Source organism: Prionailurus bengalensis, chromosome F2, assembly GCF_016509475.1.
Source record: "Prionailurus bengalensis isolate Pbe53 chromosome F2, Fcat_Pben_1.1_paternal_pri, whole genome shotgun sequence".
In the NCBI taxonomy this organism is placed as follows: domain Eukaryota; kingdom Metazoa; phylum Chordata; class Mammalia; order Carnivora; family Felidae; genus Prionailurus; species Prionailurus bengalensis.
The window spans coordinates 19,787,894-19,803,627 of record NC_057353.1 but is presented as its reverse complement, the minus strand read 5'-3'; the positions used below and the strand labels follow the sequence as shown (position 1 = coordinate 19,803,627).

Genomic DNA, 15,734 nt, shown 5'->3' with positions numbered 1-15,734 from the left:
ATTCAAAGATATTTCCCCCTTCACTCTTGTCCTCTGAAAATCGTTTTGTTTTAAGTTGGCAGTCACAAAACGTTTGTGAATTTAAAAAAGTCTAATCTAGGACCTATTTATCAGAGAGCCAAGGGACATGTCGATTTCAGTGTCTATGAACTGGTTTGGAAATCCCAGGACTGATAGCCTCAGAGACTTTCATGGACTCGAGCCGCCATGGAGCAGGTGTGTCCTTGCCATGTATCAAAGCTTGCTCCCACAGGAGTAAGAGAAAGACCGTGGTTTCTCGACCTTCGATTATTGCACTTGTCGCCTCTTACTCTTACATCTAAACGTGAAGCCATGGACGAAATATACTTTTACCCCAATGAAAAGCAAAATGGTACAAGATGAACATTTGATTATGTGGACCAATCCTCTGGAGAGCAGAGAAATCAAAAATTATCACAAGACAGAGTGGAGACATCTATGATTTTCTTGATGATAACTTTCATCAGAGGCTGATTGCCTTTCATCCTAATGAGGGAAAAATATCACTAGTCAAAGTCAGTGTTCCTTGAAAATCTTTTTCTTGCCTGGAGTTTAAAATTACCTTAAAATTTCTCATTCTAACATTGTGAGAACATAGAAAGCCAATCTCATGTATAACTTAACTCACTGAAAATGGCTTTTCCCCATTACACATAAAGTAAATTGATGCAGTGTGAAAGTGCCTGAAAATTACCTTTGCATAATCAAATCCATGCTTTTCTTTGATGCCATTGCGACAAACAGTGTAATTATAGAAACGAGAATTCTTGATTAATCCAAGCCATTCTCGCCACCCAGGAGGGATGTAGCTGCCATTATATTCATTGAGGTATTTTCCAAAAAAGGCTGCAATGGGAAAAAACAGGATTATTTTCTCATATGAAATGATTAATCACAAATAAATGCATAAATGCATAAGTATGAAATTATGACTTGAAAAAGAGGCAGTAAAACAAGTTAACCTAGGTAACAGTGGATGTCAAAACAACAGTAGTGTAATACTCTTGATTCTTTGGCCAAGTGACACACACAAGCATTTTCCTTTCAAATAAATAAACATCGCACCCAAGTGCATGGATTATCATTCAATAAAATTACCATAATGATCACGATACTCCGGGTACATCTATTTCTTGTGGTTGTGCTGGGATAAAAGCAGAATTACCCTTTTGTTAAGTTGATGTAACAGTCAGAGAAGTAGCCAATAGAAATCTGGAATGCTATCATTGGGCAAATACTGGAAGACTGAAAGTTCAGTCTTTGTGATAAAATAAGTTTCCTAATTTCACTATTTGAGAGTTGTAAAAACTATTCACTCTTTGAGAGTTGTAAAAACACTACAGAAAAGCTTGTCTTTGTTTTCACATATCCAAATTTTCCAAACCGAGGAACCATGGTAAACTCCATTTCTATGGCACCTGGTAAGGGTTTTTATGTCACACACATTTTACAGCATCGGTGTTTACATTATGTGTATTTCACGAATGCATAGGTCTATTACTGATAATTAAAAATCCTGATGACACAGAGTTACTACACAGATGGCTAATTTTTATAGAATTACAGTGCAACAGAAGTACATGGGCCACAAACATGCACACCACTGCTCATTGAAGAGGGCACTGGAGGGGCTTCATATTTGTAACTCTGGCATGTCACACATCCAAGAAAGGCCACTGTGCAACAAGACTTATTGATCCTTTCAGAGAAAAATTTTGAATTTGGTCCTCTGCCACAGATGATGATAGGAGAGGGGCAAAGGGGAGAGAAAGGCAGGTTGGAGTTTTGGGAACAAAATGGGTTAGATTTTGAAGTCAAATACCTTGTAACTATTAGAAGGATCCCAAAAATGTATTGTTAGCATATTTTTGAGAAAGAGGTTCTTTCTTTCTTTCTTTCTTTCTTTCTTTCTTTCTTTCTTTCCTTCTTTCTTTTTCTTTTCTTCTTTCTTTCTTTCTTTCTTTCTTTCATATGTTCACTGACTTTAATCACATTACATTAACCATGTTATCACCATGGAATGTAAATTCAGGTTAGACAAGAGAGCTTCACAAGTGCAATAAAGCGATCTGGAATATACCAAAGTTTGTGTCTAATGTCTGACCAAATCGCCTTGCTGATAAATACTTAATCACTTCAATTGTAGGTAATTTTTTTTAATGTTTATTTATTTTTGAGAGAGAGAGAGCATGGGGGAGGGTCAGAGATAGAGACACACACAGAATCTGAATCAGGCTCCAGGCTCTGAGCTGTCAGCACAGAGCCCAATGTGGGGCTCGACCTCCCGAACCGCGAGATCATGACCTGAGCTGAAGTCAGACACTTAACCAAATGAGCCACCCAGGCGCCCCATAATTTGTTAACATTTATGATTCTTACAGAGAAAAAAAACAAACTGCATATATTTAAAAAGTGTTTTTCATTAACTTCACATTAGTACTTAAAATACACATTTCTATTTCAAGATGATGTTTAAAAATTATTCTTAATGGAATTTTTTTTTCAACGTTTATTTATTTTTGGGACAGAGAGAGACAGAGCATGAACGGGCGAGGGGCAGAGAGAGAGGGAGACACAGAATTGGAAACAGGCTCCAGGCTCTGAGCCATTAGCCCAGAGCCCGACGCGGGGCTCTAACTCACCGACCGCGAGATCGTGACCTGGCTGAAGTCGGACGCTTAACCGACTGCGCCACCCAGGCACCCCTAAAAATTATTCTAATACAACAGCAACATAACTGTAATTCTGCAGCTACACAAAAAGCTAAACTACATTCTGTAGTTAAGTTATCCTCATGTTTACATGTATGATTCTGAAGTAAATACTATTTCTCAGCAGCTGCTCTCAGCTTTTTAGGTTTGGTTTAAACACACACACACACACACACACACACACACACACATTTTCATTTGTAAGGAAGCTTATAATGTGATATTCCATGCACTTTTCTGAAAGGGTTCTTTACGAGCCCCAATCCTAAAAACTGAAGTACTCAATCAGTCTGCAAGAGGAGGACGGTACTATTTCCAATAGTTGTAATTTCGCCAGGGACACGGGTATAGACAAGCACTATTTTGGGTAACCTAGATGTTTGGTCACCCTATTAGCTTGCAGACGTAGATAGCCTTCCCCTTAAGTAGGAAGGAGTAGAGAGATTTTTATATGTGTATATATAGGTGTGTATATGTGCACACGTGTGTTGCACACATGCACACTTACACCTGTATGTACATACATATGTAATACACACACGCATGCAAGTTTTACTTTTTCTGATTTTTACGAGGCTGCAATCCTTCGTTTTAGGGTGAAACGATGGCTAGCCAGATGCCTTCCATGTCAAAGCCACTTTCTAGTTTCATTAAGCAGGGTCTCCCAGACACCTCCACTTATATCCACGAAGGAAGATAGCTTCTGGATGACTGGCTTGAGAAGATGAAAACGGATCCCAGGATCAGGCACTTTATTGACAGTGCTCTTAAAGCATGCATTTCTGAATCTGTAAACTTGTCCACAGTACGTCATTTCTGTGTCTTTATGGGATAGCTAGTTTGCTTTCATCTTTGGTCCACAGCCACCTGTAGGATACCTCCACCTGAATGTTTTACTCGCACCTAATACAATCGTCCAGAACGGAATTTATCCTTTTCCCTTAGGAAATTACTTCTTTCTTCAGATTCCTTTTATTCTCTGAGTGTCATAATCACCTTCCTGGTCAACCAGGCTTGGCAACCCAGAGTCTGCCCTGATTTCACCCGCTCCTTTGGTCCCCTCGCTAAGTAGTTGCCACCACCTGCAGGTTCTAGGTGGAAAATGGCTCTCGAACCTGCCCCACCCTTGATTACAGGACGCCCCTCACGAACGCTTACAGGCTTCTGCCAGCTCTCCTAGCCAGGCTCCAGGCTCTTTCCACTCCTGGTGCCACCTTCCCGAAGACTGGCTCTGGTCACATCACCCTCTTCCAACAATTGTGGATGGACCGCCCCCCTCCCCTGCACAACCAAGTTTCATTTGGTAGCTTGCCATTCAAGGCCACCCTGACTGGACAAAATCTGGACAAAATCCCTCTTTCCAGGTCCATCCTGCATTTCTCTTTGACCCCGTGTCCAGAGAATGCATTTTCTCCATTTGCTCTGGTTTTCACCTCTCTGCTTTGCCTGTGCTAGTTCCCGCTTCTCCCCACTGTTTACCAAGACCAGACGAGGTGCCATTTCAATCTCAGTCTTTGCCCGGTTCTACAGCCATTTGGTTCTGCGGCTCTGGTGCCATTTTCCCTTTCTTCCTCACGCTACGGTCATGTTTGTACGTAAGCTAATCTCCCTTAGACCGTAAGGGTTCTGAGGGCCAACACCGCCTTTGCCTCATCTCTGTACTCCCCCTGCTTCCCATCCTTGTATATAGTATAGGGGCTCCGAAAGTTTTGTTTCTTGCACTGGGGTTCATGGACCTCCATGTATTCTGGGGATTCTATAAATTCTAGACTTATGTTTTCACTTGAATTATAAGCGGCTGAAGTTGATATTTCTGGTCGGATTCATTTTCTTGGAAGAGTTGACTCAAGTCTGAGAAACGGGGGTAGGACAAAATGTCAGAGGCTCTCACTTCAGGTAGGACTCAGGATTTCCCTCTGAGCTGACTGTGTGCAGTAGGAATTCTAACGAGGGGTTCTTGTCTTTAGAGACTAATCACCTTTTCACATAAAGTACAAGATAATTTTCCTTTCTAACAAAAGGCAATGTGACCTCCAGTCAGAGGCCGTGGACCAGGGCCACACCCACCATTACTTCAGAAGGGGACGATTTCCAGGAACCTTCCACTTAATAACCTTGGGCCCAGCTCTTTCCCCTGGCCTTCTCCTCATCCCCAGGGGTTTTGTCCCACGTTCCTCTCCATCTGTCTTAAAAGAGGTAAAAGGGTACAGTGGCTTGGAATATAAATGCTGGAGCCAGCCTGCCTGGGTTCAAATCCTGGCGGTGTCATTTGCTAGCTATCCTCAGGCAAGTTACTTAGCCTCTCTTCACGTCCAGTTCTCCATCTGTGAAAACGCAAGGATACTAATAAGCACCGTGGCGGGGTTGTTGTTAGAATCAAGTGAAATAAAACATACGTAAAGCGCTCAGAACAGTGCCTGGCACATAACAAGCGCTTTTTTAATGCTGCTGCTGCTGGTATTATTATTAGCAGCACCGTTATCATTATGCTCCCAACGCTGTATCCTGGTTTCAAATAATGTACCGCTCGGCTGTCCAAGGAGATCTTGGAGTTCCGCGCTTGTGCATTTGGAAAACTTTCTTGAGAGGTTACATACTTTTCTTCCCCCATCGGCCACATTTTGCGGCAACGAATTCCCATTTGGCTTCCGTTTTCTTGCTTAATTAGCTTTTAGATTTTTTTCCTGTTACGTTCAGTTTTGCTCTCTTGTTTTTTCCTCTCGGGGCAGCCACGATGGGTCACTCACTCCTGCCCTTTGCCTTGTTGTTTTACTTGTTCGGTTATTTAGTGCTGTTTTCTATCCATCGCCATGGCTAGTGCCCCTCCCTTAATCCTCCCCATGTAAACTATTCCTTCTAGTCTCTTAATAGTCCTTGTTGCTTGCTTCAGAACTCCCTCCAGGTTTTCGGTGTCTCTGCACTAACAGAGTGTAAAAACATGTACTCAGGATTCCAGATGTGCCCTCATCCAGCACACTTGTTCCGAGAGAGACCAGGACCTCATGCATCACGATGCGGCACCCCGGTGCTGTTGGCTTCAAGTTACTTTGGCCTTTCTTGTTGCCTCGTAACATTGAGACTCATTTGTAATCACCCCTGGCCTCTTTCAACATTATGCTTCCTGGCAGCGCTCTGCAATTGATTATCTGGGCTTCTAATTATTTTCTTCCAGATGTATTAAATCTCGTTCTCCCTCCCTAAGGTGAATTTCATTTTCTCGCCCATATTGCCATTATATTATGTGTAGTTTGAAGTTTTTCTTATCCCTTGGCATTGGCAATTCACGTCAACTTACTACCATCAGAATATATCACTAACACACCATCTACCTGTCCTTCTAGATCATTCTCTTCTCTGAGACATCATTAAGCACTTCCCTTCATGGCTGTTTAAAAAGGGGGTGGGGGGGTCGGGTGACAGGCAGGAAGATCAGAAAGACCTGATTATAATTACGGGTGACTTTAGGCCCTGCTACATCTGCGGAGGACTATCTGTTACATAATACTTAAAAATTTTTCCTTCAACTCTTTGAAGCAAAGGCTTTTAGGTCAGCAGGAGGAACTATAGAAAAGAGTTCTGATGCTGTGGAGAAGTTAAATCTTATTTAACATAACAAATGGTACACTAATTGAGTTTTTACTGCGTGTAATTGATAAACTTGGGGTCACAGGATTTTACTGGTAGTTAACACACCAATATACGTAAGTTTGAACCAAGTTAAAATTATAATTTAATTCCCCAAGGAGACTGTAAGTCTAATGAAGACAAGGATCTTACTTATATCTTGTCAAGGCAGGGATCTTACTTTATATCTTTTCATAAAAGATATGTAAAAGTCTTACACTAAAATACTTACACTATTCATAAAAGATAGTGTAAGTCTAAGCATATGTAGTTCAATACATGTATGCTATACCATATGTTACTATCAAGATCTATAATACCATAATTCATTAAAATAAGAATATTAGTGTGTGGAGGACAAATAAATAAATAAATAAATAAATAATTTTGCTACGAGTAACATAAGTTTTGTAAAATAAAACGACATGATATCAGAAGAATTGATTCATCGGTCTAAATTATTTTGTTATAAAAGACTTCTTTACAAAGAGATTTACTGCAGCTCTCCATTAAATATTGCCCCTTTCACCCAAGTGATAAGAAGTTAAATGAGTATGACTAAAGTTTAATTCACATGTGATTTTATGTATCATGTGTTACAATTGTAATGTGAACACTACAATCTTTAAATGAGTCAATATAAAACGTACAGGGATTATAATAAAATTACAGTTTAATTTCAGGCAGGAAAGAAAACCTAGGAATCATTCTGTTTGATCTCTGCATTGCATATACAAATTGGGAAACTAGCTCATGCAAGTTCTCCGAACATATTAAAGGCAGAGATGGGACAAGGGTCCGACTCCCCTCAGCCTTGATTTAGGTTTTTTTTTTTCTTCTGATATGTGATGCTATCTCTCCAACGTGGCTTGTTACTTTTACCTTAAAACCGATGACAGGTTTTACATTCATGTCTATACTCTTACAAGAACTTTACACTACATTTTATTTTTTTTGAGCAGATGGGCAGGATATTCATTTCTATGATAGATAATCCAATATCAGTCCCACTTCACTTGTCAGAACATAAAATGCAATAGACGTGTTGTTGTATTTTCCCCTTTTGAACATTAAAGCTGTTGGACAGTCATATTTTCCATGAGTAAAGTTAGAAAAATTTAGGCTATAGCCAGTCCAAAAATATGCCTCAGTTCTGAAAAAGAAAAAATCATGTCAGACAATGGTAAATATAATATTGGATCAATTCGATTCATTTAAATCCACATATTCTGGAGGCATCCCAAAATAAGCCTTTTAGTAATTCGTCTTCTCTGACTTGTTCTTCATAAAACTGATTACTGCACTGTGCTTTTCTTTAGATGAATATTTATGTATGATATATATTTTGGTTTCTTGCATTATTTTTCTTAGCTTCTCAGCTAAATGTTCCAAATAATGTATTCATTATTAGAAAAACAATAAAATCTTTATATATTGGCTTTCCCCCCTTCTAGGTTAGTGGCTTGTAAATAATTATGTTGGTTTAATACCTATTCACCAATTTTCTTAATTTCCTAAGATGCCTGTCCTCCTGATGTGCTTATTTGTGTATTTTCAAATGGGACCCTGTCCCTGGCTAGATCAATAAACTCTTGTCACAAAGACATCTCTGCTTCCTAATTGTCTGAGACACTTCAATATTTTCCCATCAAGGATAAATTTAAATTGTATAGATCTCTATCATTGACATTTTAGTCTTCCAATTTGTATTTTTGCCTGATTCACTAATGGGCCCATCAAAATTTATTATGTGTGTATCATCCTTTTTTGGTCTATCAACTATTTGGAAAAGTCTTCGTTTCCTTTAAAGAATTCCTTTTCCCCTGTTAAGATGACTCACTATAAATTCAATTATTACCTAAGTATCCAGGCCCCTGGGTGGAAGGTTGGCCTCAGAATCAGACTTAGGTTCCAGGAGCAAATCTCCTGTTCTTGGAGAAGACAAGTGACTGAAGCAGGCTGCTGGGCTGCACAAAAGGCCTGACAGTTGTCATCGGGGCAGGCTTATGGGGTGCAGTGTCATTCTAGACCTAACCTGTACATTTAGGGTAGGACACTGGAAAGAACTCTGAAGACTAAGGTCCTGACACCCGTTCTTCCCATTAGAATATCAGATGTGCCACTTTGATCTTGTTGGTGTAAATTTGCTCACCTGAAAATAAGGGGATCGAACTAAATTATCTCTATTTTATTCAAGCTCTTGTAATCCATTGTAGGGTAGATATAATGTAGTATAACTAAAACAAGGCTCAGAATATACTGCGCTTCTTAGATAATTTATTTCTATCTTGGTGACCCAGTAAACTTCGTAATGGATGGCATTTCAATTTTTCCTTTTGCCATCTGGAAGCTTAGTTCCAAATATGCACCTTTTCTCCACATCTCCATGGCATGCACTTTGTATACCAAGCTTTGCCTTGACTTTAACTGGTACAGCCCTTCATTTCCATTTTCCAGGGTTCTTACTGTTCGGTATCCTGTTACGTTTTACGTGTCTCTGAAGGTGCTATGGAATGAGGCATGACAGAAACATGTAAAGAAAGAAGATGATGGAAAAAGGAAAGACTTTGGAGTCAGGTGTGCTAGATTCATCCTACCACGGGTAAGCCTGTGGCCTTAGACAACTCTCCTGAGTCTCTGTTTCTTCACTGGCAACACAGGCAAATCCTTTCTTTCCGGGTTGCCGGAAGAATTAAGTGAGACAATTTAGATAAAGCGTCTGTGCACATAAGTAAACGACATACATTAATTTCCTTCTTTTCCCCCTTTCTTTTTTCTCCCTAGTTTTATTGATGTGTAAGTGACAATCAAAAGCTGTAATATATTTAAGGTGTACAACCCGATGGCGTGAAATACATAAAGACTGTGAAACATTCACCACCGCCAAGCCAATCAACATATCCATCACCTCACACCTCTACTATTTTCCTTTTGCGGTGACAACACCAAAGATCTACCCTCTCAGCAAATTTCAAGTGCACAATACAATATTGTCGGCTATGGTTACATAGCCGTATGCTGTTTCTTCAGAACTCATTCATTTTCTTCTTGCCCTTGCTTGATTTGCCCCAAAACAGACTATCAAACCCTGGTTGACCACTCTTAGTCTTGGTAGGGTTCTCTGTGTCATCCTGCAGCTTTATTTCTTATGACAGGCATCGTCCGTCTCACTCTGGATATGGTGAGAGTCCCAACCCTTCAAGCTCTATACCTGCTACTAGGGATTAAATTCTAGGGGGCCTGGGAGTCGAAAGGCATTGATTTCATATGATGCTTCTCATGAACAAAACACGAGTCGGTGGTTAAAATCAGGAACCAGGCATCAGGGGAGAATTTCTGGTTTCGCTTCCGAGCTGGTCACACAGTATTTGAAATCCCCACCCCAGTTATAACACAGAGCCAAGTACATTTGCTGTCTGTAAACCCTACAGGGATGTTTGATGGGTTTGCAAATTGCCTTAGGGCTCTCAGACGAAAAGTGCCATAAATTTAAATCACTTATGTGAGAAAACACACTTAGGATAAGGCACTCTCAGTAACCTAGTTTCTTTCCTAAGTATAAGCAAACACCCTTGAGAGTCACGGGAGGAGCCTTCCCTCTGAATGGAGATCTTGAGATGCTTGTGAATGACAATGCTATCAGAGTCAAAATCAATATTTTTATCCATAGATAACAAGTATTAAGAGTGCACAGAACGCCCTGTGAAGAAGCAAATGGCCTCATACTTTCCAAGTCCACAGGGAAAGATTAATTTCATGTTTTAAAGATATTTCAGAGAATACATATATCTGAAACCCTTTACTTCTAAATCTTCAGAATAGAGAAGCTGTAGACCCACAAACCATTTCCAACAAACTTTAATGATGACATCTTTAATCCTTCTAAGTCTTGGTGGTTCTGAAAAAAACTATTTGTGCACTGCAGCTCTTCTATAAACACCTTTGTTGCCTTTCATGAAGAAATGTTCAGAAAACCCCTAAGAGAACATTGGAATGCTGGGATAATAAAGGCTTTGGGGGCTAACGTTACCACAGTCTTTCTTACAAAGATTGAATGACGTTTATGACTTCTCTTTTTTTAAAAAATTTTTTTAGTGTTTATTTATTTCAGAGAGAGACAGAATGCAAGTGGGACAGGGGCAGAGAGAGAGGGAGACACAGAATCTGAAGCAGGCTCCAGGCTCTGAGCTGTCAGCACAGAGCCCGACACGGGGCTCAAACTCACAGACCGCGAGATCGTGACCTGAGCCGAAGTCAAGTGCTTAACTGACTGAGCCACCCAGGCGCCCCTGTGACTTCTCTTGAAAGAGGTCCCCAATTTTCAAAAGAGCAATTAACCAGAGACCTCTTCTTGCCCTATGTAGGTTAAACAATGACAGCAGGTGTAGCGATTGGGAGGCCTTCCTTTCCTGGAAGACGGGGGTGAACATCTGAGACCTACAAATAACCACAGCCTAAGCTAAAGAAACTCCAACTTCTATTAGTTATGAATGAATAAACAGATGAATCAACAAGGTACACCTCATTGGCTTATTCATTCAGTTATTTGCTAATTCAAAAAATAATTTTTGATTATCTAGTGGGTCCCAGATCTTGGGGTGGATGCTAAGCAGTTTTAAACATTTGACGATTTCTCACTGAAACAATCTGCAGGAATTTACCAACACCTAAGACAAGCCTCAGGCTGTAACATGATCCCAAGCAGGCAAATGGGGTGAATACTCCTCTGTTGCAGATCCTCTTAGAAAATTCTGATCGTTGGGTGCTCTGATGAATATAACACTTTTGTAAACGTACCCACTGAGAATCACTCTTTTTTCTAAGGGATCGCTCATTGGTACACTTTTCAGAGTAAAAAAGAAGGGGATGGGCAGGACACTGATGCAGAAGAGAAGAGTCTACCCTACTTCTGCTTATTGGAACTTCATCTATTTCATTACACCATGCATTTACCTGTATCTCAGATACACCGCCAGAAGTTCATTGGCTAGAAAGTCCACCTTTACCTGTTCTGTAGCCAGTGTTGTTAAGATACACAGCAAAAGTCCGAGGTTCATGCATCGCCTGCCAGGATGGCGAAGAGCAGTTCTCATTGTTGGTGTAGACATTGTGGTTGTGCACATACTTTCCGGTGAGCATGGAGGACCGGGAGGGGCAGCACATGGGGGTAGTCACAAAAGCGTTGGTGAAGGTGGCCCCCCCATGCTCCATAATCTTTCTTGTTTTGTTCATGACTTGCAGGGACCCTGGAAGGGACAATTTCAATGTTTTTTAGCAGCCTGCGCCACACGAACGCCCATTTATGCCATGTCACTCAGTGACCCTGTTCCCCTGATTTATTAATTTCCCTCCATTGGCTTGAAGGGCTCTATAATTTGACAGTTCCCATTTCCGGAACAAAATTAAGCATTTGGGATCCTATCATCTCAAGCATTTTGCAGAATAATAAACACAATTCAGCTTCTCCTCTCCTTACTCACAAAGAAAAAAATGCAGGCTAATCTGATAATTAAAGCTAGAATTTTAGATATGGAGCAAATTCAAAGGCCAGCAGCCTTTTGAAGATTACCAGAGAACAATAGCCTGTTACACAGAACATCAAAACCCCAGCCCACCACATATGCACAATGCTTGTGACATTGCAGAGGTTACTAGATATAGTGTTTCAATCATATGAAATTAAAGAGGAAAGCCATTTTTTGCCCCTATTAAGTAAAAGTCCCTCCAAAATGTCTGTATTTAATTTAAAAAATTTCTTCTTTGTAACTTGGTGCTCCCTAGCAAAGTCACCAAATACCTGCCAGTTTTTATATCAGGATAGTACTACCAATTTACATCTTAACCTGTTTACATGTAATATTAAAAGACAGACTGCTTATGAAAGAGCTATGATTCTACTGCACTCAAAAGGATTTACATAGAGTAAAATATTCCATTCTGACTGTGAAGGATGAAATTGTAACATAAGATTGCTGAGGAAGAAAAAAACTACTTCGATTACTCTACCCAGCCAAACACTGCCGCTGAAACACATCCAAATACTGCAGAAAAAAAAGCACAGGCTAGAATTCAATAGTCTTTTCAGGACTTGTCAAGAAATGCACTACAGAGCACTACAGCCAAGCCCATTGCATTTGAATCCTGGAGCCTCACATTTCCAACAGGTCCCACTTCTTCCAAAGAAAGGGAGAAAGTCTATGTCGTTTTCCAGCAAGGAAGGAAATCGTAATGCAAACCAGGCAAGCATTCAGAGCAGAAGAGAAGTGTGCAATGGTCCAAAAAGCCACAGTTAGCCTGATTTTTTTCACATATTAGCTCTTTCTGTTCACATGAAACATACGAAAACAGGAGGAAGGTTTCTAATTGGGTCTCATTAGAGCTCCCTAAAATAGGCTTCAGTTAGGAGGATTCCTGACTGCTTTTTCTCCCCTGGTTGTCTTCAGGGGATCAAGCAACCTCTTTGTAATCGGTGAATAACATGTAGTGAGTGCCCACTTCATGCTGAACATTCTATCAACCTCAGTACTCTGGGCTGGTCCCGTAAGTGTAGCGTTAACAAAAGAAATGGAAAATCCTCTGCTCCCTTGGTCTTCGGCAGTAAACTATCTGGACGAGAACCTACGTATAGAAATCACATTGGGGATATTTGCAAAGCAACGTAAGAGTGTGGCTATAGCAGCAGCAATAAAATAAGGCTACAAGGGACTGAGGGGGATGTCTAATAAGAGTTCTGAAACAAGAAATGAGGACAAATGGAAGGAGAGCAGGAAGAAAAATGCAAGATGGGCACAGTGCGTTAGTGGGCAGGACGGTATGTGTGGGCTCGGGAGGTGGGGGGAGTAGATGGAAGAGTGCAGCACACTGATTTCCTAGAACGAAAAAGAATGGACACTTCTCTTCATGAAATGTGGGAGGCAGAGTTCGTGAATGGCTTTGAGGTTGGGCAGAGATATTTAGATTTGAAAGAATACCCAAAATGAAGGCAGAACAGTTTCTTTGTCAAAGGCATGAATGACACGATAAGGAAAAAGTCTTTGAGGGTGTTGTTGTGGCAACGTGGTGATGGAGGTATATGCACCGAAGAGGGAACAGGCCGCTCCATCGACGTCACGGCCAAGGGATCGCTGAGGCTGTCAGGCCATGAGATGATAAGCACCTGAACTGGATGGTGCCTCTAAAATGGAGCATCTAAGAAGCAGATCCCAGAGACACCGTAATGCATCAGAAGGCGATGAGTTGACTATACGTCAACATCTTCGGCATAGGAAGAAAACTGGAGAAGTAATGGTTCGCTGTTGCTCAAGAAGTAACTAAAAAGATGGGACGCCTGGGAGGCTCAGTCAGTTAAGGGTCTGACTCTTGATTTCGGCTCAGATCATGACCTCATGGTTCGTGAGTTCAAGCCCCGCCTTGGGCTCTGTGCTGACAGCACAGAGCCTGTTCAGGATTCTCTCTCTCCCTCTTTCTCTGCCCCTCCCCGGTGTGGTCGTGCTCTCTTTCTCTCTCTCTCTCTCTCTCTCTCTCTCTCTCTCTCTCTCTCCCTCCCTCTCTCAAAATAAATTTAACAAAGAAGAAGTAACTAAAAAGATATATGCACTGTAGAAGATCAAGGAAGTCCATTTTAGAAATGTGTTTTATATTTTTTGATCATATGGAGGAAGTACTGTGGACAGGGAGAGAACTAGACAGATACAGACGTGGGGAGTGGGGAGAGTGAAGGGTAGATGCTCAAGTCTACTCATTTGTTCCTCTCTCCTCTTTACATCTCTGCTTCATGTAGTATCTTGAATTTGGGGAAAACTCAGCAAACACTATTGATGGATTTTCATTGCCAAATACTCTCTTTATTTCACAAAATGGGGTATCTGTTTCCTTTATGAGTCTTAGCACATTTACAAAAAAAAGTACTGGAAACCCTCCTCCAAGGTCCTGAATCGCCTGCAATCTCCTGTTTACAGACTCATTCAGACTGCTGATATGGGACGGCAGTGGGAAATCTGATCTAAGGTCAAATAACAGGAAAAGGGGTGCTAAAACTTAGTCCAACTCATAACTTGGATTTGTCCCCACCAGGACTCCTCTGCCATTCTAAATGTCACTCTTTTAATTAACTAAGCTGATTATGTCGAGGTCCTAAATAATTCGTCCAGATTCCAACCAGGTCCCACATCAAAGGGACTGATGAGGATCTTTGGTCCCCTCGGTCACCATGACCACTTTAGCCCCACCATTAGGATTCCTGAAAGCGGGTATCTGGCCTGAGGTTTCTCATTGAAGAGAAGATTCTGAGACAGTGTTTCTCCAACTTTAAAAATCACCCGGAGAGCACGTCAAATCGGAATCCTGGGCCCGCCCTGAGGTGCTGATTGAAGAAAACTTGGGGAAACACCAGAGAATTTGTACTTCTAACAAGCTCCCTAGTGAAGCTGCTTCACTTCACTTGCACTTGGACCACACTCGCACTCGAGTGTCTGGCTGGACACAGAACCTGGGAAGCCTCGAGCTGCGAGAGACTTTTGTGGGTGCCTCTAAGTGGCTCAGCCCAGTCCCGAGGTGCAAGATACTGCAGACAGGAATGGGAAACATCGAGGTCATGCTTAACTCTCAGCCGGATTCCCTTCGGAGCACTTTACACGCATCAATCAGTTCATTTAATCCTGACGATAAGCCTTCACAGCAGGTATTATTACTTATTACTCGTATATAAAAATCACAGATGATAAGACTGAGGGGCCGAAGGGTTAAATAGCATTCTGAGGGCCACACAAACCCTAGGTTAGCAGAGCCTAGACGCGAATGCAGGCAATCTGCTCCAGAGACCGTGCTCAAGAGCCCCTAGATCTCGGCCGAGTACTGGCCGTGACACTGACGTTTTCAAGACTGAGAAACAGAAAAGCTGTCTGCTCGCAGTCAAGATAGGTCTCACTTTCTGCAGTCTTGGATTTTGCTTCACCTGGCCTCTTAGAGGCGATGCTGACAGGCACTGCTGCCTGCCTCCCGCCAGCTCCCTCCCCGAGGGCTGAAGTGACCTCAGTGGCCCAGGCCAAGGTGAGGGGGGAGTGGGCTGTGGATGCGTCTGTCTTCGTAGCTGACAGCCACGCCGGTGCTAAATGCAGCCTCTGATCTCGGTGGGTTCTGTGCAGATGACAGGCACGGGGATCCCACCCCTTCACTCTGACTTAGTATGTACCAGTAAGGAAAGCACGAAGCACCTTCTTGGCACGGCTGCGTGTCGATTAAAGTCGGTCGGTCGGTCACACTGACTTGCACCGCATGCATCACCGTCGTGATGACACTACTGGTTTCTCATTGGGACGCTCTCTCTCCCTGAAGCTATTCTGTAATAAAACTCATAACTATGCACTTACAGCTGTTGAG

General features: G+C 41.7%; 1 protein-coding gene across 6 annotated transcripts in view; it reads right to left on the bottom strand.

Annotated features, from left to right (window-relative positions):
- Positions 1-15,734, bottom strand: part of SULF1 (sulfatase 1) — a 178,788-nt gene that overhangs the window by 59,366 nt on the left and 103,688 nt on the right. For all 6 annotated transcript variants that reach the window (XM_043601166.1, XM_043601167.1, XM_043601168.1 and 3 more), the window contains 2 exons: positions 11,363-11,602; positions 716-867 (listed from right to left, as the gene is read on the bottom strand). In XM_043601166.1, the coding sequence (XP_043457101.1) occupies positions 716-867; positions 11,363-11,602 (392 nt within the window). The remainder of the gene's footprint in view (positions 1-715; positions 868-11,362; positions 11,603-15,734) is intronic.